This window comes from Heterocephalus glaber, unplaced genomic scaffold, assembly GCF_053883595.1.
Source record: "Heterocephalus glaber isolate CG9 unplaced genomic scaffold, H.glaber_assembly_v1.0 deba00001454, whole genome shotgun sequence".
NCBI classification, from domain to species: Eukaryota; Metazoa; Chordata; class Mammalia; order Rodentia; family Bathyergidae; genus Heterocephalus; species Heterocephalus glaber.
The window spans coordinates 4,154,496-4,177,344 of record NW_028258303.1 but is presented as its reverse complement, the minus strand read 5'-3'; the positions used below and the strand labels follow the sequence as shown (position 1 = coordinate 4,177,344).

The window sequence follows — 22,849 nt, the reverse complement described above, 5'->3', positions numbered from 1 at the left end:
ATAATAGAGAAAACTGATGTTCCCAGTGAACCTGGCACCTGACAAATTCTAAAGCTAAAATGATGTTTGTTTATAAGCCATTAGAAGAAAAGAAACATAATTAGAAATCTTTGAGATTACAGTCATGCCAATCAATCAGTTCTAGCTGCTTTCCAGTATGCCCTAATTACCTCATCAAGATGTCTAAAGAGCAATCGATAGTAATTATCTGATTACTATAGATCTTCATTACATCTAAATTATCTCCCTGGGATATCTAAAAGAAGATGCATTATGTTTCAGGAGGTAATTGTACCCAACAATGTATAATCCACACCCCACCCCTACAATCAACACAGACCATCACAGGACAGGATAGCACTATCAGTTTTCTTGGCAGGGAGGGCCACTGAGAGAAACCCTAAGTGCCTACTGGTCATGACCTTGAAGTCAGGGAATCTAATACCATAGCGTGAATGCAAAGTCTGGTTGGAGTCAGCCTAAGAATAAGACTCAGGCCTTGGTTTCTCCAGCCATAAATTCAGATGTCACGGTGAAGAATTCTCCTAGTGAGGAAATAGTCTGGGATGGCTTGGATCCCTTTTTGGAAAGAAAGAACCAAGTAGAAAGTGCCATTTTCGTGAGAATGGGGCCAGAGAACACAGACTCTCCACATCTTAAGCCCTCCAGCTCTCCCTCAACCAAGAGGGAACCAGAGTGCTACACAGAATTGGGAGCAGCTTGACCCTCACCCAGCCTTAACCGGACATGAACCTATATGCAGGTAAACTACTCACCGGGATGTCACATGTTGAGCTCAGAGTTCTCTGAACATACCTGCTTTCATTTTCCTACCAGCCAGAAACATGACCGTGCCTTTTGTCAGTTTCTTTATAAAATATGTACATGCCTACATTAGCATGTCAAGATGTCATAGGTTGGATTATACACAGTTAAAACTCTGAGCTAAGAGAAGGAGACAGATGCACTAGTGGTGTCCTGTTTGGGCTCCCATGGCTCCTCGGGCTTAGGCTGTGTGAACTTCACTGCAGAGATTCCTAGCCCAGCAAATGTGCTCTCCCTAGAACCCTAGGGAGAAATTAGCCTAAGAGTGAATGATTCAGCACAAAAAGAATCTCTACCAAACTTTGATTTAACATGTTTTCCTGAAAAGTAATGACCATTACTATCATTATACACATGATGTTTATCTTCAAGAAAACAAAGTACAGATAAAAGATAAGACCCAAAGCATTGAAGGTATTCAAGCATAGACTGAAGACAATCAATAAAAAAAATTAATTGGAAAAACAATATAAAATCACACATGAGTAGAGATGATTCATCACACATAGTAAAACTGATAGTTGTGTGTTAGGGGACAGATATGGCGGGCTCAGGGACAGGCTAGCTCCTCAGGCTTTGGTTTCATATTGTCACAGTGTTAAGATGTCATTTGGGATATTTGAGATATGCAATAAAAGATTATACTTGAAATATGGTGGCACTTGTACTTCAAAAAGTACAATCCTGAATTTTCTGGATTCTTTCTACATGAAATCTTCTTGGAGTCAAGAAACTTAATACCATATTAATATATATGAGATACAAAAATGTAAGAGGACATAAAATAACAGACATAAAAATCCATATAATATAGCTTCACACATAGTTAAATGTTTTTCCTCTCCTTAATTTTGGGACCATTCATTCAACACCAGCGAGACAAGTAAGGCCTGCAGGAGCCAGGGGGTTTCTGGAACACACAGGCAAGGAAGTCCCCTGCACTGCCAGACCTGGGGAGGCAGGGTGGCTGACACATGAGCATGTGACCATGCTGAAGTGTGCTTGCTCTGAAGTAGCTTCTAGACAGACTGCTACTGGATCACAAAGGTTATTTCACACACTTTAAAAGGGAACAAGAACCACATATATTTAAGGTCAAAAGACTTAGGAAGACTTTAAGAAAAATGCCATGACCTCAGAAAGAAATGTCATAATAAAAATTAGGACCACCTGGCTCTTGTTTTTAGAACTATAAATGTCACCATCCTTTGCAGAGGTTGGCTCCTGCGCTCCCCACTCAGTGGTTTGTCCTGATCTGGCTGAATCCACCTGTTGCCTCACTGATTACATGAGAAGGGAGTCCTTGTCAAGTGTAGGCTTCCATCTTCATTCCTCTGACCTTACTTTGCAAAAGCACCCTCAAGAATGGGTCACTGACATGGCGTCCTTAACCCATCCCTCTATGATCTCTCTCTCTCTCTCTCTCTCTCTCTCTCTCTCTCTCTCTCTCTCTCTCACACACACACACACACACACACACACACACACGTAATGGTAGCATCACCAGATGCAGCTCCTCTGCCCCAGAGCCAGATGTACCTGGGGATTTGAGCCACCCTGTAGGGTGGGCCACTTCCTAAGTGAGTGCAGGCCTGAGTGAGGGCTGAATTGATCCCCAAGCCTGTGAAGAATTGCTCCAAGGGCAGAGACAAGGGACTGCACAGGAGAAACAAGCAGCTTTGCACAGTAACTGATTGAGCCAGGACATTATCCATGCCAAGCTGTTAGCCGGTGCCTCCTAAGAGCCATGATAAATCCAAGCTGTTTAAATAGCTTGTGTGCATGAAGGGAGCAGCTCTGGCCTGCACCCAGTCTCTGCAGACCGTAGGACCTGTCACAGGGGGCCTGACAGCAAGAGGCAGAACTGGGGACACACCTGGAAGTGGGCTGGTTCCTACGCTCAGGTCTCTTCCGTCCCACACGTTCACTCTTTGTGATGGTGAGGGATAGATGGCCCTTACCTCCTCTGCCTCTCTTGTCCTCTCTCCCACTCCCAGTCCTTCTGAGCCCAGGCACATTCCCCCTCAGTGACTGTCTCACATCTGTCACTCCCTAAGAATCCCAGGTGACAGAGTGGCACACATGCAGAGGCCCGAGGAACATCTAAGAATATGAGTCTCTGCCTATGGCAGTTAGACTGAAGCTGGACCCACATCTGGGAAAATCAGACTCAGTGCTGTGACTCTCAGCTCACCCTCCTCCTCCTGGCCCAACCTTCGCCTTCTGCTCACAGTCCTCATTTCTCCCTCTCCTTCTCTGCTCACTTGGTCTTCTCCTCACCCCATCTTCTGCTCACCTTCTCCCTCTGCTCAGCCCTCCTCAGCTCCTCTCAACCCAAAGCCCCCTTGTCCTGCACAAACTCCCCTCTGGCATCACCACTTCAGACTGTACCCCCTTCGCCCTTGGTGCCTTTGTTTGAGTTTCCAATTTCTCAGGGATAAGGATCCTATTGGTAGATTACATAGTCTTTAGCCTTTTTAATCTCTCCCTTCCTCTCTCTCTGTCTCTCTCATTTTCTCCCCAACCACTTTCCTATTGTTCTTTTCCTTTTATTATTAGAAACCTTATCAGCTAGAGAAAGGGTGAAACAAAAGATCACGCTTAACTCTCATATAATCCATCAAAATCTCTTCTTAATGAGAAGGTTAGAAAGAAGTTAAGTTGTGGTTTTGTTTCACTTTGTCTTGCTGTGTTCTTGGTATTGTTGCCTGATGTTATTGGTGTGTGTTCTTTGTTCTCAGTAGAAACACAGAAGCATGGATGGGCTGCATCTATTGCTGCCAAGGAGTGGGGCATCAGCAACAGGAACATGGACAGGCACGGGGGTTCCGGTGGGGAAGTCACCAAGGCTGCTGTGCAAAGAGGACGGCACAGTAGATGGTGAGGAGGCAGCAGCCCACACTCAGCTGCACACTCTGCTTTGGCCCTGCTGCTCTGCAGAGGTGGAACCCCGCCTGCCCAAGCTCTGTCCGTGGTGCTGACCAAGCACTGGGGGGCCGAGTAGCAGGGCTGCCTGCCCCACCTGCATGGATCTTCCACAACACAGAGAACAACCCTGCACAGTCAGCATGCCACATGTGTTCAACCTCTAAGGCCCAACCCCAGTGATTGTGCTGAGTCCTGTTTAAAAGAATCACATCTCCCAGCAGAGCCAATAGGACTTGCCTTGCTTCCATTCATTCTTTAATGCTGTGTTGAAACCTGCCCTGGTCATTTGGAGGTGAGAAATTTCTCTCTTTGCTACTGTGGTTGTCGCCACTGTCTCTGTCACAGCTGTGTGCCTGCACTCCACAAAGCAGAGGCCAAAGAGAGTGGCTGTCCCTCTCCCTGTTCCCTGCCAGTTTTTCAGCCAGGCTGCTCTCAGCCCCGCATGTGCTGCCTCCTCCTCTGGCCTTGAAGGCCTTGGGCTGCTGAGCCAGGCAGTGGGGAGCATCTGACTGTCAGCCTGGCCTCTTCCACCTGCTTGGCTCGGCCTCTCTGGCACCCAGCCTGCGCTGCTACTTTCCCTTCCTGTGTTCACACTGGGGTGCTTTGCTCTCCCCCTGAGTCTGTCTGCCTTGCTTCATCCCTAATAATAACAAGGCTGGACTCCAGTGACCATGTGCAGCCACTTTCCCGTCAAGCCACTGCATTTCCAGGGCTCTGCCTGCTGTTCCCACAGCTGCTGCTGCCATGGGTGCATGGTCTGAGCTGCCACCTCCAGTCTGCCAAGTCAGGGAAGTTGGCGATATTTCTGAAGCAAAGTGCCACAGAGCACCACTCAGGGAGGTGGCTGTGTCACTTGTCTCCCTCTGGGGATGCTCCTAAGGAAAAGATCATTTCTCACTTCTGTGTAATGGGGGACAGAGCTTTATAGGTTGTCCTAGGACTGCTGAAGTCATCTTGCATTTTTTTTTACCCTTTAATATATTATTAAGCTTCTGTATTAGTTTTCTATAGCTGCCATAAGAAATTGCCACAAACATGTGACTGAAAAGAATACAAACTTATTATTCTAGAGTTCTGTAGGTCAGCTGTCCAGCGTGGGCCTCACTGTCTAAAATGCAGGGTCAGTAGGACTGCTTTGCTTTCTGGGGACTCAAGAAGAATTTGCTTTTCTGCCTTTTCCACTTCCCACAGGTTGCTCACATCCCTTGGCTCATGGTTCCCTTTCTCTATCTGCAAATCTAGCAATGGCCAATGTCCCCAATATTCCTTCATGGTCTTGTCTCCCTCTGATGACTGCTGGGAAAGGCCTTCTACTTTGAAGAACCCATGGAATTAGAGTAACCTCACTTCAATAATCTATGGTAATGCCATCATACTTGCAAGGTCCTTTTTTCTATGTAAAATAACATAGTCACATGTTCAGAAGATTAATGTGTAGATAAGTTTATCATGAACACAGCCTGGAACCAGGTGGGTGGGGGTTATTCTGTCTATTGCAACTTCTATTTTTGTCTTCTCTCTTAAAAAGTAAATTCAGCATGGAAGACCATTTCTGAAATACAAGATAGGGCCTCGGTCATGTCTCATGACAAGATGATGAAGACTGAGTAACTCTGAGACACTAAAAACTCCATGTGACCAAATGGCTGACCACCAGATGGCCACCAAACCTGAAACATATCCCACAATTAGATCACAATTACATTTAATATCTTCATTGAGTCATTATCTTTAGAATACTGTAATAGTCTAAATGCCTGCCCAGGGATGATCAATGGTATCTAGTTCCCGTTTTGTGCCAGGACATATAACAAAAGTTGATCTCCTTGAATCTTTAATAGGTCCCCAAGGCAGGCCAAATCATTAGGAAACTTTAACACATTTTCTTCCTGCTGTTATCTAATACATGTGTCACATATATGAATATATTAATTAATTCCAGAAGCTAAGATCCTGAAAGTATAAAACACAGGTCATGCTACTTTTGAGGTTGTGTGAGGGCATGGAGAGAACAAGTATAGCTAATGGGAGAAACTCCATGGAAGGCCAGTCTTACAGGGCCAAGGAGATTGGGCTGAAGCTCCGGGTTCAGGGGGGCAGCAGCTCACCATGCAGGAGGCACAGAAGGGCACCAGTGGCAAAGGTGACAGGCGGCAGGATGAAAATAAAACCCCCTTCCCCTGTGACACGCTGCTCATGACTGTCTGCAACGTGGCCCAATTCTCAACTAGGCTTCATCCTGACTGCATATTTTTCCCACTTGTCAGTGTTTATTTCATTGTATTCTTTTTTTTTATATTTATCAATTTTTTTATTAAATTCTTTTATTGGTACATTGTAGGTATACAACACAATTACATTTCTCATTGGGAATTGTACCTTTACATAATGCATCTTGGTTCTTATTTTTTCCCCATTCCTAGCCCTCCCTTCAAGCCCTCCACCCTTCCCTATTTCTTGGTATATTTTTAACATACATAATGATCACCTTTTTCATTGTATTCTTTTTACATAATATTATCTTTCAAAAAACAAACATGCATCTTGTGCTCTGAGCAACTACTCTGAAGATAATGATACTCAGTGTAACAAAAGTTATTCTCTTATTACTTGGCTATGAAATTATGTTCTATTTTTTCATAAAATAAAAAATTAAAAATATTATGTTTCACAGAGTTGCTCTACTGTACTAAAGCCTAGATTAGGGTATGTGAAAGCTAGATTAATCCAATGAAAACTTTTCTCCATACCAAATGACTCTATAAAGAGAGCCAGATTATATTAATACACATAATTTGGATTGTATCACAGATACATTGGTCAGGTATTCAATGAACATACTCTCCCAAATTGTATGCAAATAGCTCCATTTTTTAGAATCTGAATCTGAGAGTTTATATAAACCCCTTTATTATGAAAAGAGAGTCTCATAAATTGTATCCTTCAGATAGTAGGGCAGAAATTACTTATTTCCTAGTTTCTGCCTAGGTGTTTTAAAACTTACCCAAATATAAACTTGTTCTCTGTTAATCTCTGGTCTGTTTATACTAGGATTTAAGTCTCTGCCAATAATAAAAGGAAAACACCATTTTTATGACTTTAATCACCTAAGGAAGAAGAAAGAGGAGAAACTGTGATCCCCAAACACAATCTTTTCAATAGACTTGACCTCTCTATTTGAGCTGATTCCAAACTGTTCTCACCATGCTTAGCATTTTTATCTCTTTAGATGACCTGGACCTGAGCACTGTTCCCCTGATCCTTCAAGCACACACAGGCAAGAGCCCTTCCGCAAAGTGTATAAAATCATTCCACAGTCTCCCACAAGCTGACTTCTACAGTCACTGGTGGTATTCTAATTCTGCATCAATGGTTCCAAAGTTTTCAGTGTAGCTTTTAAGTTTCAGGTGACCACTTCTGCCCTACAGCTTAACAAAACTTAGGAAAATTGTTTAAAAAAAGATATGCCAAATTCAAAGAGTTAGATGGGAAGCTGAAAAATGCACCTTGGCTGCTTGCAGTTGACTGATATGGAGATCTCCTTTCTTTCCTAGCCACACGTATGATAACATAACCAGATATAATAAAACATGATCATCACTATCCCTGACACGCTCACCTGTAGACCTTGAATGGCCATCTCTTATCAACAGCTCCCAAGTATGGGTAGTTATGTCTCTGGGAATGAGAATTCCACTGGGCCTCCAATTACATCCTAGTCTGATGTTTCTATGAGTTTTTCTTCAATTCAGAAAAAATCTTCAGAGTAGCAACAGTAATTTTAAAAAGTTATCAAGTCCAGGGAGATCTCCCCACCCTGTAAATGGGTTATCATTTCTTATGATGGAGATGGAGGTGGTAAGAAGTGGGTTTCAAGTACAAATAAGGAAACAGCTTTTTATACCAAAGTTTAGAATAAGTAAGAAGAGGCTAAAGCCCAAGGTTGGGAGATGTAAAGGACTGAAGTTGAGGGAGCTTCCATCCACAGGTGAGATTACTGCTACTGCTATGTAAGAAGGGGGCCTGAGGGACTCTGGGGGAAGGGGAGACCTGGGAGAATTACTGTATGGAATATAATGAGTCAGTAGTGGTGAATGGAAGGGCTGTAGAGAGCAGGGGGTGCATGGCAGGGCAGGCATTGCTCTTGAGAGACTTACAGGCACAATCAGTAATGTATGGGTTTTTTTCATAGCAAAACAATAGCCTGGAACTGAAAGCAGAGAACATGTTCATTTGAGGTCATCATGAGCTAAGGAAATTAATAAAGCCTGCTACAGCTCAGGATGACAGGAGAGTTCATGGAAGAAGTAAGTTCCTTGGAGATATAGGTAAGGGCAGAGGAAGGTTTATAAACCAGGGGATCAGGGAGGGTTGTGGGATTTCTCCTTAAGAATCCAGGACAGCTTCCTTGAACCTTGTGTGACAGAGATGTGAGGTCAGATGACTGTAGTCATTAATGGGGGGAGGTGGTCACAGCTGGAGATCTTGGCAATGAAGCAGCTTGTACTGAAGAGGAAACCAAGAACACATCTGTACTGAATGGTGGACAATGTGGGATGAGATGAATGCCACTAGAATACATTTGGGTCAAGGAACTGTGATGTAAGCGAGGGTACTGAATTTTAGAGAATGACTGGAGCAAAGTGGGTGGAAAGGAAGACATAGGCAGATTCTCCTATGGAGAATGGAGATGTGTAGAGCTCTGTGCTCAAGGAACTGAAAGAGGCAATGAGCAGCATGTGAAATATCCAGCCATGTAGGGAGAGAGCCCACAGTGATCATGGGATATGAGAAGTATGAGAATTTTCCTCCTATTCTAGTGTTCAGTTAGAGGAGTGGTCATCACTATAGCTGTTGGGAGAGATGAGTGATTTGAGGGTATAAAAAAACTGTCTTTTATAGTGTTATGGCTTGTGCCTAGATGTCCCCAGAAAGCCTCACACATTCATAAGTGGGGCTTTACAGAGGTGGCTGGATCTAGGGTGTGACGCTGAGATCAAGGGTATGTGATTACTAAGTTAGTACTCTGATCGGTTTGGCATAGTTCTGAGTGCAGTTAATGGGAAAGACCTCCCTGGGTGTGGGTGGCACCATCTAAAGAGCAGGTAGCCTGGGTGGATATAAAGGGGCAGAAAGAAGGCAAGCCTGCTGCTGCTTCTTCACTACTTCACCACTCTACTGTCTTCTTCCCACTATGAACTATTTTTCCTTGGAGCCAGCTGACTATGGACTGAAGCCTCTACAAACTATGAGCTAAATAAACTTTTTCTCCTTTCACTTGAAGTGTCCAGCATTTAGTTTCAGCAACAAGAAAGTAAGACAAACAGAACAAGTTCCAAACAGATTATGAAAATTTATAATAATAGCTTATAATCTTGACTGCACAATAGAATAACATAGACAGCTTTAAGAAAAAACTTCAATATTTAGACTGTTTGGATGGGACTTGAAGTGAGTCTTTTCAAAAGCTCAAAACCAATTCCTGAACATGCTGAATAGGAATATTGATTTAGGGAGAGCCTGGGACAGGATCGGGGTGGCTCTGGAGGGAGAGGAGGGACTGGCAGAGATGATGTGGTACCAATGGGGAAGGGTAGTAAGAGAAGTGGGATAATGGCAGAAAGCCTGGCAAGGAATGTTGGCAGGCAGGGTGTTAAGAGGGCAGGATTTTGGTATGGAAGGGCCTTTTTGAGGTAATCAGTCCCAAGGTTCTAACTTGAGGGTGGGTGTGAGATGGTGCTAATGGACTGAACTTTCTCCTCTGTGTGTCTGACAGACCATTTACCTGTAGCTAGGATTTTGGTATTTCTACATTATTAAAAGGCCATGAGGTGCAAGAAAGCCTCATCCATTATGCATGTTTGTTTCAGGCTAAGTGCTGGATCTCCAGATGCTGAGAATTTATAAACGTCTACTTAGAAAGTGTTGACCACAGTGCAACCTGGCTCTTGGGTTGTTTTCACTGCTGAAAACTGTTTGCTGGTCTTCCTCAGTGATGGCCACTTTGCATCTCTCTCATTAATTAACATAATGAAAGTATTTTATAAAATACTATGTTTTTGCATAGTACTGTGTATATCTTTTGGAAAGACAGGTCAAGAGTTCTTGAGTGTAACTATGTGTGTGAATATAAAATATGCGTATAAAACACTTCAGAAGCAACACAGGTTTTCTATGGTATGCTTTTTGCAATATTTTTTTCTTGGACTTGTTCAAAACATTGGCTTTAATCAGGCCACATGATTCCCCTACAAATTTTTTTTTTCCTAAGAAGAATTTAACCCTAGCATGGTTTTTATCCTGACAGTATCTCAGAGTACCACATTTGCAAAGAGTATAAAAGAAATAACCTGAAGCTTTACACCAGAGCTGTGTGTTCACAGCATTTGTGCTACATCAAAAAATCCTATAGGGCTGATCATCAAAAATATGTCCAATGACCAACTAGGTCTCATCACTTCTCCTAAACCATTCTGCCCAAATCCTCCATGAGGAACGGACAAAGGCAATTGGAGCCTCAGTTGTCTCCCTAGTTCCTCTGTGTCCCTTAAATCTACTCTCTGAATCCTGCTTCCTAGGGGACACGATCTGCAACCCTCAGTTTTCTTGACAGAGCTACTCTCTATGTGGGAACTCCAGAAGGAAACAACATGACAAAACAAAATCCATCCTGTGGCATGCTCAGCTCACTTTTCTCCCACCTCTCTTTCTCCTGGGGTGCTCACCTTCCCTCAGTTCCTCCTTCCTTGGTCCCCATCAAGGTATGGCAGCTGTAAGGGCATTCAGCCTGCTTTCTGCACATAGCAGCCCTGTGACCTGGAGCAACTCATTTCCTAGGCCTCATGTTTGTCACGTGGGATGATGGAGTTGTTCTGAAGAGTAAAGGAGCTAATGTGAAATACTGAGAATTTTTCCAGACACATAGGAAGCTATCAGCAATATTCACTATTGCTGTTATTGTTTTTTCCCTCTGTTCCCTTTTGATATTTTCCCTGATCATCTTGGTTGACAAAATCAACATAATGTTGTTGGTTCCTGGATATCCTATCTCAGGATGTGCTCTCTGTTCAGAAAGCCGCATCCACTTTTCTTTTGAGAAACATTTTAGGTGTTACTTTTAAATTTTTGTCTTTAATTGACTCATAATAATTGTACAAATTTATAGAGTACAGTATGATGCCAGGCACCAAAGTACAAATATTGCATGATCTCACTCACACATAGGATCTCAGAAGCCAATCCCCTAGGAGTAGAGAATAAAAGAGGCTGGGAGGGAGGGTCAGGGGGATATTGGTCAACAGCTACAAAGCCACACTGTATTTCTAACTGTCCCTTGGCATCTCTGTCTGGATGTCTAACTTGTATCATTAATTCAGTATTCTAAAAGAAAAATCAAGTTATGGATGGGATGCTTGTATCCTCCGAAGTTCATATTCTGTCCTCCTAACACCTAATGTGATGGCATAAAGAGGTGGGGCCTTTGAAAGATTAGGGTGGAGCAATTGTGAAAGGGGTGAATGTCTTTATAAAAGAGCTCTCTAGCCCTCTCTCTGCCCTGTGAGGACACAGAGAAACCAAGTCTGCAAGGCGGAAAAGAGCCCACCCTGAAACCCAATCATGCTGCACCCTGACCTCAGACTGCCAACTTCCAGAATGGTGAGAAATAAGCCACCCAGTCCATGGGGACTGTTACAGCAGTCTGAACTGACTACGGCTCACAATCCAAAGTTACCCGTGCCCCTAAGCTGTACTGTTACTTAGAGACAGAGCTTTGATCCTCTACCCCATCCATTGATGGTGGTTCATCAGGTCCTCCAAGGACACTTGAACAGGACCTTTTACACCTGTTCCCTCCGCTCACTTCCCTATCGGCTCACCACGCTCTGCTCTCCTTAGTAACCTGCCTTTGTCCTCCCACTGAAGTCAGACTGATATTTCTATTATATTTCAACCATGTCTTCGTCTTTCTTCTGTGCAAACCCCTCCAGTCCCCATTAACTCAATAGACCGAATCTCAACCCCTCTTGCTGACAACAGTCAGGGTGCACCCCATAGCAGGAGCCGCCACTCTGGCATCCTGGGATTAAGATGCCTGCACAGAGACCTAACTTACTGTTTACTTCTCTACTTTGGCACAGTCCCTCCACTTAGAAATCATGGGAATTTTCTCTCTCTATTAATTCTGGTCAAAACTCAATGCTCCATTAGGGCCAACCTCAAATATCAGCTCCATTGCTGAGGAAGCCTCTCTCCCCTGAACTCCAGTGGAACTCTGCATCTCAGCTGTGGCATTTGTCACACTTTGACTTATCTCTGCATCCTGGGCATACTTCTTTTATTCCTCCTTCCTGATGATAACTTCTTCAAAGACACTTATTATACCCCTTAAAGCTTCAAATGGAATAAAATGAACAGCAATAATCGCACCAGGAATTAAGCTCATTTATTCTGCAAAGCAGCAGCCTGTTGTCAAATGCTAACCCTCTCCCTCACAGCCCTCATAAAAAGAATGGGAAAGCATATAAATGAAGTAGCACACAAGAGAAACATACAGTGTGAGCAATTACACCAATTTCTTTTATAGGAAGAACACAGCTGAGATAAACATGGAAGCAGATTATTTACCATCCACAGGTCTCATTACCAAGTTCTTCTACATTTTTCATTAAAAGAAATCAAGAAATATAAACAGAAGTAGCCCTTGGGATGAACTGGCATAAAGGAAACAGCTCATACATCAGAATGGCCTCAGAGATATGTCTGTTTCTAAAACTACAGTGGTGGGTTCACATGCGTGCACAGGTGCACCTCCAGGTGTGCACAGACACATGAAGGTAAGGGAGCGGGTAGGATGGGAGCCACTAACCTTCAAGGCATCCTGGGTGTCATCCAGACAGTAGACTCGGATGCTGTACTCCAGGGATGAGCAGCAGAGAGGACCAAAGATGGCCAGCTTCAGGCGCTTTGCAGCAGCTTTGGTGGTGGACTGGCCGACCAGGGCATAGGTGCTCAGGCTCTCCGTGAGGATGTGGCAGGCTTCCGCGTCCAGCTGGATGTAGCAGGGTGTGGTGAAGTTTTCTTCTCCGACCACCACCACATCCTGGGGGCAGAGGGCAAGGGGCAAGGCTGAGCCATTGAGCATGCACTGGCCACCAAGGATGGTGGTAGGAGAGCAGGGTCTCTTCTCTTGAGTTCTCTTTTCCTGCTCTTATCCCTTCCTCAGACTTTATGATTCCTCTATCTCCAACCTGAATTATTAACTCCCATCCTTTCATTGCCTACATACTGATAATGTTCTTTATGCACATGCCATTTAGTGTTTTTTTGATCTTCCAAGAACTCACATGAAAATCTAACACATTTATAAATTATCCTTTTTTTCCCAATGTACTGAGCTTATTACTGTTTCTGAGGATTTAATGTTTTAATCTTAGCATTTCTTATTTAATCTAAAAGACATATTTTATTTCAGTGTTATTATAGAACAATGCTTTTCCCCTAAAACTCTACATATTTCAAAAGAATTAGGGAAATCAAGGCATTATACAAGGCTGTACTAGTGTGTTCTTCAAAAATTCAGTATCCAGTTACTTCTCAAAGCAATATATTGCTCTTCCTAAATAATCCTGCTTGCCAACTCTACAAAAGGCAAAATATTATGGCAAGCTCTGTGTCTTTACTGCACATCTTTCTCTTTGTTCCCCCATATAATCTATCAAATAGACTACTCTTAAGCTTTAAAATATATATCAAAAATAAATAGAAGTGAGGGGTAAAACATGGTTACTATTTCAGTCATGTTTGATTTATCCACATGGCTCAAACCAAAGTATAAATAATCAGAAAGAGCAAGCACAGAATTCATAAAATGATGGCCAAAGTCCCAGCATCATTACCTACTGGAGGAGCTGGAACTGAAACCCTGGAAGCAGGTAGAGCCGAAAACGCAAGGGAGCAGTGGGGCCTGTGGCAGAGCACAGCCTCTCTGCAGAGCCCGGTCTCCAGCCTGGCCTGAGAGGCTGGCAGGGACGCAGGTCCCGGGCACATGGGACCCTGACTTTCCCGAGAGAAACTGGAATGTCAGATCTTTATGTGAAATCTTCCAGCTTTTAACTAATTCAAATTTAAAATATAATGTCATGTGGGAGAAACAAAGTACACATGTGAGCATGATTTACTCTCTGCACAGGCTACTTAATCTCTGCAGCAGGAGCATGTCCCCTCTGCTTTCCATTGCGTCTTAGCAGGCCTGGTGCATGGTGAGCATCCAGCAACAGTTTTTTGAAAAGAATGAATGACTGTTTCATCATAAATGTGGTCTCCAGGACTGGGAAGAGCTATTAAAGAAGCAGCCACCTTGGGTGGTGGTTTATTAGGCCATATTGTACCACCTGAGTGGTATTTTAACAGCATTGGTGAAATTAGTTTTTCAACTGAACCTCTCTCCCAAAAGGAAGCTCACACTGAAAAGGAAAAAACAGAAAGAAGCTTAGTACCTCTGAGTTTACTGCAGCTCCAAAAGGACACGTGGAAAGAAGATGCACTATCCAGCAGGACAAAGGCAAACCTCAGGATCACCAAGATGGTTTGTTACAGAGCCTCCCCAAGGCACAGCCAAGCACAGGGTGGCCACATCCCAGAACTCACTCACGGTGGGCCTCCTCATGAGGACGCTCCCTTCTACACTTCTGTCTCTAGTGCATTCTGGCTATTGTACTTGTATTATTCAACCCCAGAGATGATAGGGTATCAGGCAGGGAATCTTGCAAACACTTGAGGGTCATTTAAGATAAGGTTTTGGATGTTTTTCTTTAATGTAAACAGTTTACAGTTTAAGTGAGATTAAAGTAAGATCTGGTTAAGTCTGGTCTTAACTTAAAGATAACCTAGATTTTGGATCCTCTAGCAAGGATTGATTTCTTTATATGCCCACAAGAGGTAAATGTTCAGAAAGGAAAATCTAGGGAATCCCAGGGGGCCCTGCTACTCTGCTAACTTTACATTTTCCTAAAATATTATGGGCTGAAATTTTCATATATATCTTTAGAAATTTCTTTGCTAAAAGAAAAATATCATAATTACAAAGTATATAATCTATATTTTGTATATAAGTTCATATTTTATATGTATAAACTTTAATGTAAATTTACACTTATATTAGTTTTTATAATTACTTGATATTATTTGATGAACATATTCCTGAGATATAAGTATTGAGTAAAGTGATCTGATGTAGGGAACAGAACCCGTTTAAGACATGGACTTTTACAAGTTATGGTGGCAACAGCCACACAGAGATAAGGTGCCACTGGTTTTCCTCGGTCTGGTGGCATTTTGGAGACATGGCTTTTCTATTCTCCCAGGTTAAATTTCCAAGTCCAGTTCATAAAAGCTATTTCTAATTACTTGTCTGCAATGTTTCTCTGCCTGCAAACTAATTGAATAAATATCACTTCCCAATATACAGGATCTATATTCCAAAAGGAATTTGTCTGAGACTTTTGAGTATACTTTCCCTGAGTTAGCTTATGTTTGACCATCTTTTTCTTTGTGTCTGTCAATCAGAAGATAAAGCACTTAGGAAACAGACTGTCTGCCTGTCTCTCACCCTTGTCTCACCTTTTCCCACCCATGTTTTGTTGAAGAAAAGGTCTTCCAGAAGGCTCCCGCTGGACCCCACCTCCCCACCAGAATGCCCTCACCTCCCACTGTCCCTGTGCTGCCTGGTGCTTGAGCTGGATCCTCCAGTCCTCGGTGCTGGGGTCTGCACAGTGGTGCAGGGTGAGAATGACGGGGCGGGTCAGCAGGGCTCCAGGGGGCCCACAGCTCACCACAGGGGTCAGCAGTGTCTGCGAGTCTTCCATGGGGGGCCTGTGGAGAGCAGGAGCCATCTTAGTGACCCTTCATAGCACTGATGTATTATGTACTCATTGAGATCTGAGATCTAAAGTTGCACAAACAGTTCAAATCATTTTCTCTTGGAGCTCTTTTTTGGGGGTGGGGGCCAAGGCAGAAATAAATGGGGAGACATGCTCTTTATACCAAGACTTTGATCTTGCAGGACTGGAGGTCTTTATGATAACAGTGAATCTCTTTGATCTGCTTTCCTCAGACACAGGTCTGCCTTTGATAGCTTCCTCTGAATTTATGAAGGCTACTTTCAGGATGGAATGAGAAAGAACAGAATTCTTATGAAGTTATATAACCAGGTTTTCTGATAATACTTGTCATTGGTCTCACAGGGTTTTAAATGCTTTTGCGTTTTTAGGACCTAACTGAAAAATACTTTTAAAAATTCATTTCAGAATGAGGACACCCTAGAGCTAAACTTAGTCCAAATGACTTTAGGAAATAATTCAGGCTAGTATAGCAGACTCATTCTTTCAAATATGACCAAAAGAATATAGAACTGTATTTCTATAGCAAGTTAAATAAAATGAGATCTCTTGACTTACATATTTCACGCTCAGAGAATCTGGGCAGAAAGAACCTCAAAAATCCAAATTCCTTATTTTCTTGTATATTTTTTAAAACCTCACTCATTCTTTTCACTTAAAGAAAGTAACTAAAAGCAAATGGATAAATTGATCCAACCTATCAGTGATAAGTGAGGAAGTCATCCCAAAAGTATTGGGCAGATTGCCTCAAACTCCTAGCTCACAAGGGCTGGTCAGTGCTGGAACTCAAACTTGTACCATCTCAAGAACTCTACCTGAGGTAGCTTTCAGAACAGCAGTCTTCAGACTTACAAGGGCCCTCAGGGTTCATGGAACTCCCTTTCCATTCAAATCAAGAGCCATGCCACAGCATGGATGACGTATGGTTTTTAGGTTCATCCACAATTACAGTCCATAGCTTCAAAGGGCCACCTTATTATCTACTCAAATTTACAAAATATTCTCAGCTGGAATGAACACAGTCTGCTTTCCTTGAAATTTTATGTATCTTTGACCTGCTTTCTGGCCCACTTTGTTTATTTGGATGTTGTTATGAAATCTCTAAAATCTTTATTAGAGACCAAACATCCTGAAGTTTTTTCTACATCAGCTGGCAAAACGTGTTTTCCAGATCTCTCCCTATATTTATTAATTTCCATGTGGAAGTTTCTCATTATTTCAGTGTCTTAATTAAATTTTGGCATCTTGAAATGAACCCAGTATGCAAGTAGAAACTATAGGAGGAAGAATTTTCCCTTTGATTTGGAATGTGCAGTATATTCACGCCTCACAAAATTGCTGCATGAGATTATTCTCAATCAAACCATTACTTGTAAATATTATTCAGCAAGCTCCAGTTGGAGAAGTTGGAAATAGCATGATCAAATATTTCCTTTATAAAACAAGGCAAGGAAGCTGCAAGGAGGTTGAGTAATTTGGTAAAGCCCATTTGAATTATTCTGAACTTGAAAGAGTCTTAGGCTAAGTTGAGGTAGTTCTGCCTGTAATGACAGATTTTGAATCTAGGCATGCACATTTATATTTAGCTTTTAACTTTACCTTAATAATTCCATTGTAAATTTCCTTTTTTTTCCTAATATTGTTTTATTGACAAAGTTTATAGGAACAAATTAAATATATAAAATCAAAGGTCAAATTTTAGGTCTCAGTTGCTTATCCCATTCATTTGTATTAAGTGTACCTTTCCCTAATGTCCTAACTTTGTGAAGGAACAAGTCAAACCTGTGAAAATACCTGTTAACATTCAACATTTATCATTCTTACTTATTTCTGTTCTGTGACGCAAAGATTTTAACACTCAAGTGGTACCTCAAATACCCAATTTTGTTTTAAGCAGCATGTTTCATTTTAAATGTCAGAGAAAGATTATTTAGTAAAATAATCAAGAGAGTCAATTTAAAAGACACAGGTCTGTCTTTTAAATTCAAAAGTGGTCCATATATCGATCACCTGGAATCTTGATTGGCCAAAATGTAAAACTCAAATACATTAAATTTCTTTAAAGCTAAAAATAAGTACAGTACATTATCACTTTTGAGAAATACTTTGTCAGAGATGTCTGCTACTGCCTACATATTCTCTTCTGGCAAAATATCTGGGTAAATTTCTTAATGCTTGTCTCTCCTCCAAGTAGTGGTTATCTTCCATAAATCAGATATGCCTGCCTTTTACGTTCCCCTTAATAATTACTGATAACATCATAATACAAGGATAAGGTAAGGGCAGAGAACTTGTCAAGGACACTACTTGAAACCTCTTTCCTATCTAATGCCAATATTTCTCAGTTATTTAGTTCAACTAAATATAAACCAATTGTTTATATTTAAGATGTCCAGGTGACGTCTTTCGATCTTATTCACATGGATATTAATAAAGAACACATCAACTTTGTTGTACTTGCAGTGCCCACTTAAAATTTATTTTTCTTTAGTCTTTACAGTTTCTCTAACATTTATTACATCCTCTAGAAGTTAGTTCACATCTATGACTTGGCCTAATTTAACACTCAATGGATGATAGCAACTATTATTATCTTTAGCACTGTTGGAAGATAATTTTCTCATGTTACTGCATGTTCTTGACTGTTCAAGGATGCTTATAGAGCAGTTGGCTTGGAAGACAGAGTCAGTGTCAGCCTTTGGAGCAACTAGCGCAGGTCTACTTCTCAACACAAAAAAGACTAAGGTACCCTAAGCCCAGAGGCCTTTATTGAAATGTGTAGATGCAACTGACTCTCTTTGTGTTACCTTTTGGGAACTCAGACTCAGGAAACTACCACAAAAATGATGCTACTCTCGGTAGTGCTACTGTTGTGACTAATAAACCATCCTTTGTCTCTGACCCAAGAGATTTATGTCCTCTATCAGCAGCCACAAAACTGGTAGCTAATGGAGAGCTGACCAAGCAAGGCCAAATCCTAGAGCTTTTGTAGTTGGCAATCATTGCTTCTAAAAACTGAAGCAGAGCTTGGCATTTATGGCCCTGAATATGCCTAGGTTCTTGCTGCTCCTTTTCTTTTTCTAAAACTGCATTAGTATCTCACCAACCTGTGTCTTTTCCTATTCAGAAACCCAAACAAGCTTTCCTACTTTTGGTCTTTTAATATCATCTCCATTCACTACGACTATCAACAAAGTTTCCTCTATTACATCTAAAGTTTGTTAGGTATTGGAAATGTACTTATATTTTGGAATCATTAGGTTATTGGCAGCAGCTTGAGACCTCAAGACTCTCCCCTTTACCACTCAGGTTTTCATTTTCCCATAACCCAGTTTGTCCTCCTTCCATCCAGTCTGAAATTCATTCTCTTACAATGTCAGTGAAGTTTTGCTTTCATTGTGTCATAGTTAATATTACACTATCTGCCTTAGGCAGTGACTTTATTATTCCTTAATTCTACTTTTCCTGTCAAGGGAGAGGAAAAAAAAAACAAAACATCTGACAATGATTGCATTTTCTTGAGCACTGCTATCACCTTTTAGATATAAGTGTACGTTGAGAAGCTAGCATTAAACTTTTAAGGAAGGAGACTAAAGTGAAATCTATTTCAAGTGGCTCTTTCAATATAGTTGTGGATTGGAAACATCTGTCTCTCAGTCTGGCCTTTGCTGTTGGTGCTGGGAGCCAGGGAGGAGCGGGTTCTTCTCATGTTGAGTTGGAGCAGAAGGGAGAAGACTCCCTGTGGGGTGAGGGAGCTGTCAGATTGTACCTCCCAGGCTACCCCTGGCATGCAATACTGATGGGCAGTGCTTCTGGAGGGGGGATAGCCAGGGAAGTGGGACACGAGGAGGGAAATAGGTGTCAAAAGAGTTTATTAACCCAATGAGATGCCAGGTTGTAATGAACAGGGAAGTGGGAAAGAGGAATTTTTACTAGGGGACAAAAAACAAATAAAAAAAAGAATCTCTTCTATGCTTTTAAGATGAGAGAAATAGCATAAAATTGGAAATATTTTCAAGCATAAGTGGAAGGAGTGATTTAGGTAAGATTTACATAACTATGTGAAACCAAAGGTGGAGTTTCTAAATCCCCATCTCCTTTTTATATAAAAGGAGAATATTAAAGATATATAAAACAAAATAGTAAAAATAGATAAGTCTGATTCATATTTTTGCAGAGGGTTTCACTCTTTATGTCTCATGTTACCTAATCCAAGCAAACAATTTGTAAATATTAATTGCCTTTGACATAGAAATGAACACAGACAAAAATTAGCCGTCGATGCAACAATTAGTAGAAATTCAGCAATAAACAATGATACAAATTTTAAAGGCTTTTCAAAGTCCACCTAGCATAACATCATGGTAAATGGTGCACGGCTTCTGAGTCCTCCGGGACAAAGCCCATGGAGAGTTTGTTCCCTGTCAGAGATATTTTTTCATTCTTTGCCATTATCAGTGAGGGAACTTCTACCTCAAAATACATAATTTACAAAACTTCCGTATAAGTAATTGCATTTGTTTCTCTGGGCGCACCTGTAAGGTGGTTGGAATGAGTATTTATATCACTTCTTTCCCAGGAGAGGAAGCTGAAATCTGGAGACACTAACACACTTGCCTAAGGGCACAGCTAGTCAACAGCAAAGCTAGATTTTAAATGCAAGTCATTTGGTTTCTTTCACACCATGGCCATTCATGGGTTTCGGTTAGGGCCTTTGTAGCTGTTTTGCTAGAACAAAACTCTTTGAAAAGAATTTGCCTCCATCCACCTCTGTGGTGCCTCCTGTGATGAGAAACGCCTTCTGTGGATGCATGTGTCTTCTGTCAGGTCCCCCAGGATGACAATTCCACTCTAGGCTCAGCTGCCTTTTAAAGCACATGCCTTCGTATGTAACTGGCAACTTGAAATATCTGCACTCGCGGTACCTGACAGGGAATATCTAACTCACTTGCTATCAAAAGCTCAATTGAGCAAAAATATATATATGTATAGAAGCCACTCTGAAGGGCACGCCACCATTTTAGACAGGCAAATCTGTCCCTGGATTGAGCCAGAACACCTGAGCACTGTGCTCCTGTGTATGTATATTTGAGCCTAGACAGTCTAATTCCATTGAGGGATACCAATAGGTGAAATTCATTGCAATTTTTATTTAAAAGATACTGTTAGGTTTTTTTTTGTTGTTGTTGTTGTTTTTTGCTCCCGGGGATCCAACTTGTGTCCTTGTGCTTGCCCAGCAGGCGGTGAAACCAGTGAGCTAAATCCCCAGCCCAAAGATACTGTTAGTTTATAGTAACAAAGTATCTTCTTCATGAGGAAGCAAGTAAGAAACAATGAAGCCTTTTCTGGGCATATTCTTTTCCCCCATAAAAATGTGGATCCTCTAACTTCCCACATGTTTGAAAGGGGCAATTCATGATCTATTGCCAGTAAATGTGCTGGGAATCACATCAAACACTTTACATTCTAACTGCTCACCTGACTTTACCTTATCTTTTATAACCTTATTTTTCCCATTTTCTTTTTGCAACAACTTTAAATATTTTCCCTTTCATTGAAAGGAATGTGTTTTTTACAAACTACTTTGAAGCACTTCTTTCTAAGTAGGATTTCAATAAATCCTACTTCTAACCACTACTAAGAATCTGAAGAGAAAGAGATTTACATATATATACCTGAACTCCACTACCTCTCCTCTTTAGTCTTTCTATAGTAATTCCTTCAAACAGAGGAACTTGGGACTCATGAATGATAAAGGAATCTCTACCCAAAAGGAGAAATATCTCCAACTTTCACTGAGAAATAATGTCAACTACTATTTTACAAAACTCCAAACAATAACATGTTAAACAAAAACCTCTCCTATATAGTTACATACCTTAAGAAAATTTAGCCTTCTATTTTATCCTAACATATGCTTTACTATTCTTTTTGGTAGATTTGTAAGATAGTTTTGTCACTAACTTACACCTTAGCAGTATCTACAACAATTTCACCAATAAAAATTTTCTGAAGTCCACCAATGTCCTATAGTTGACAAATCCAATACTTTTTATTGTTCTTCCTCTGTCTTTATGTTTTTAGTATCATCATTGCCAGTTACCTCCATCCTGAAGACCTCTTTACCTTTGACTTTTGAGATACTCTTATACTGTGATTGATTCATTTATCTTTACAAATTTTCATTCTTTCATTCAAAAACGGTCACTGAGTAACCATTCTAGGTTAGGAGCTAGGTATGTATGTAATACTCTTTGTCATCTTCCTTGTCCCTGCCTGTTCTTTTTAGGTTCTCATCACACCCAAACCAGCATGGGAGTATTTCTCCAGAGATAGGAAAGCAGGAGAGAAAAATCCTCCAGTGAGAAGCACCCGCCTGGCCTCTGGCTTGGCCAGGCCGCCCATCTGCCAGCCTGGAGTTTCTCTGAGAGCAGATTCAGTAATGTTAAGGCCTATCTTGTCACATTCAGGATGCCACATGTAATTAAGCTCATGCCCCCACCCCTTCAGATGGTTCACATCAGCAGATGACGAGCTGGACGGCACCCAGATGGACACACTCAGTCTGGAATACAATAGAAGGAACTGGACGGGAGGAAACTGCTCAGAATTTTTCTACAAATGCCTTGAAGTAACACTCACATCTTCTGATGTGCATACCCTGTCTCCTCACAGAATAGTTGTGCCATCTCCTGTCCTGTGAAGATTGGAAGGGCCTTCATTGAGCAACCAAGTATGCATCCAAACCACAGGCCACTAAGGAGGCCAAGGCCTGGTCTGTGTGCTGCTGCTGTGCAGGAGGGATGGAAGAGCCATCACAGCGCAGAGAAGCCTTGCAGTCAGGTGAACTGCAGTTGGAATTCTGCCTCCTTAGTCACTGGCTGCAAAATCTTGACTATGCGACTTGATGTCCTTGTGCCTTCCTTTCTTTACCATTAAAGTGGAGTGCATCATAACTTCCAGAATTGCATTGAAGAATAAATGAAATTAAGAATATGCTGAATAAATGATTGCAATGCTTTGTTTTATTACTAAACTCTAAAGCGCATTCTTGCCTTTGTGCTTTTACAAGAAAAATGCACCTAGTTCATAACAGAAAATTAGTGTAGATAGGGCTTCTCATGTATCTCAGACTATTGTCATTTTGTGTTTCTTCCTTGTGTTATGGTCTTGGGTATATATTTCCTTTAGAGATCTTG

At 41.6% G+C, this 22,849-nt stretch overlaps 1 protein-coding gene across 3 annotated transcripts in view; it reads right to left on the bottom strand.

Annotated features, from left to right (window-relative positions):
• Positions 1-22,849, bottom strand: part of Unc5c (unc-5 netrin receptor C) — a 385,500-nt gene that overhangs the window by 19,509 nt on the left and 343,142 nt on the right. For all 3 annotated transcript variants that reach the window (XM_004848093.4, XM_004848094.4, XM_087215813.1), the window contains 2 exons: positions 15,456-15,624; positions 12,620-12,853 (listed from right to left, as the gene is read on the bottom strand). In XM_004848093.4, coding sequence (XP_004848150.1) covers positions 12,620-12,853; positions 15,456-15,624 — 403 coding nt within the window. The remainder of the gene's footprint in view (positions 1-12,619; positions 12,854-15,455; positions 15,625-22,849) is intronic.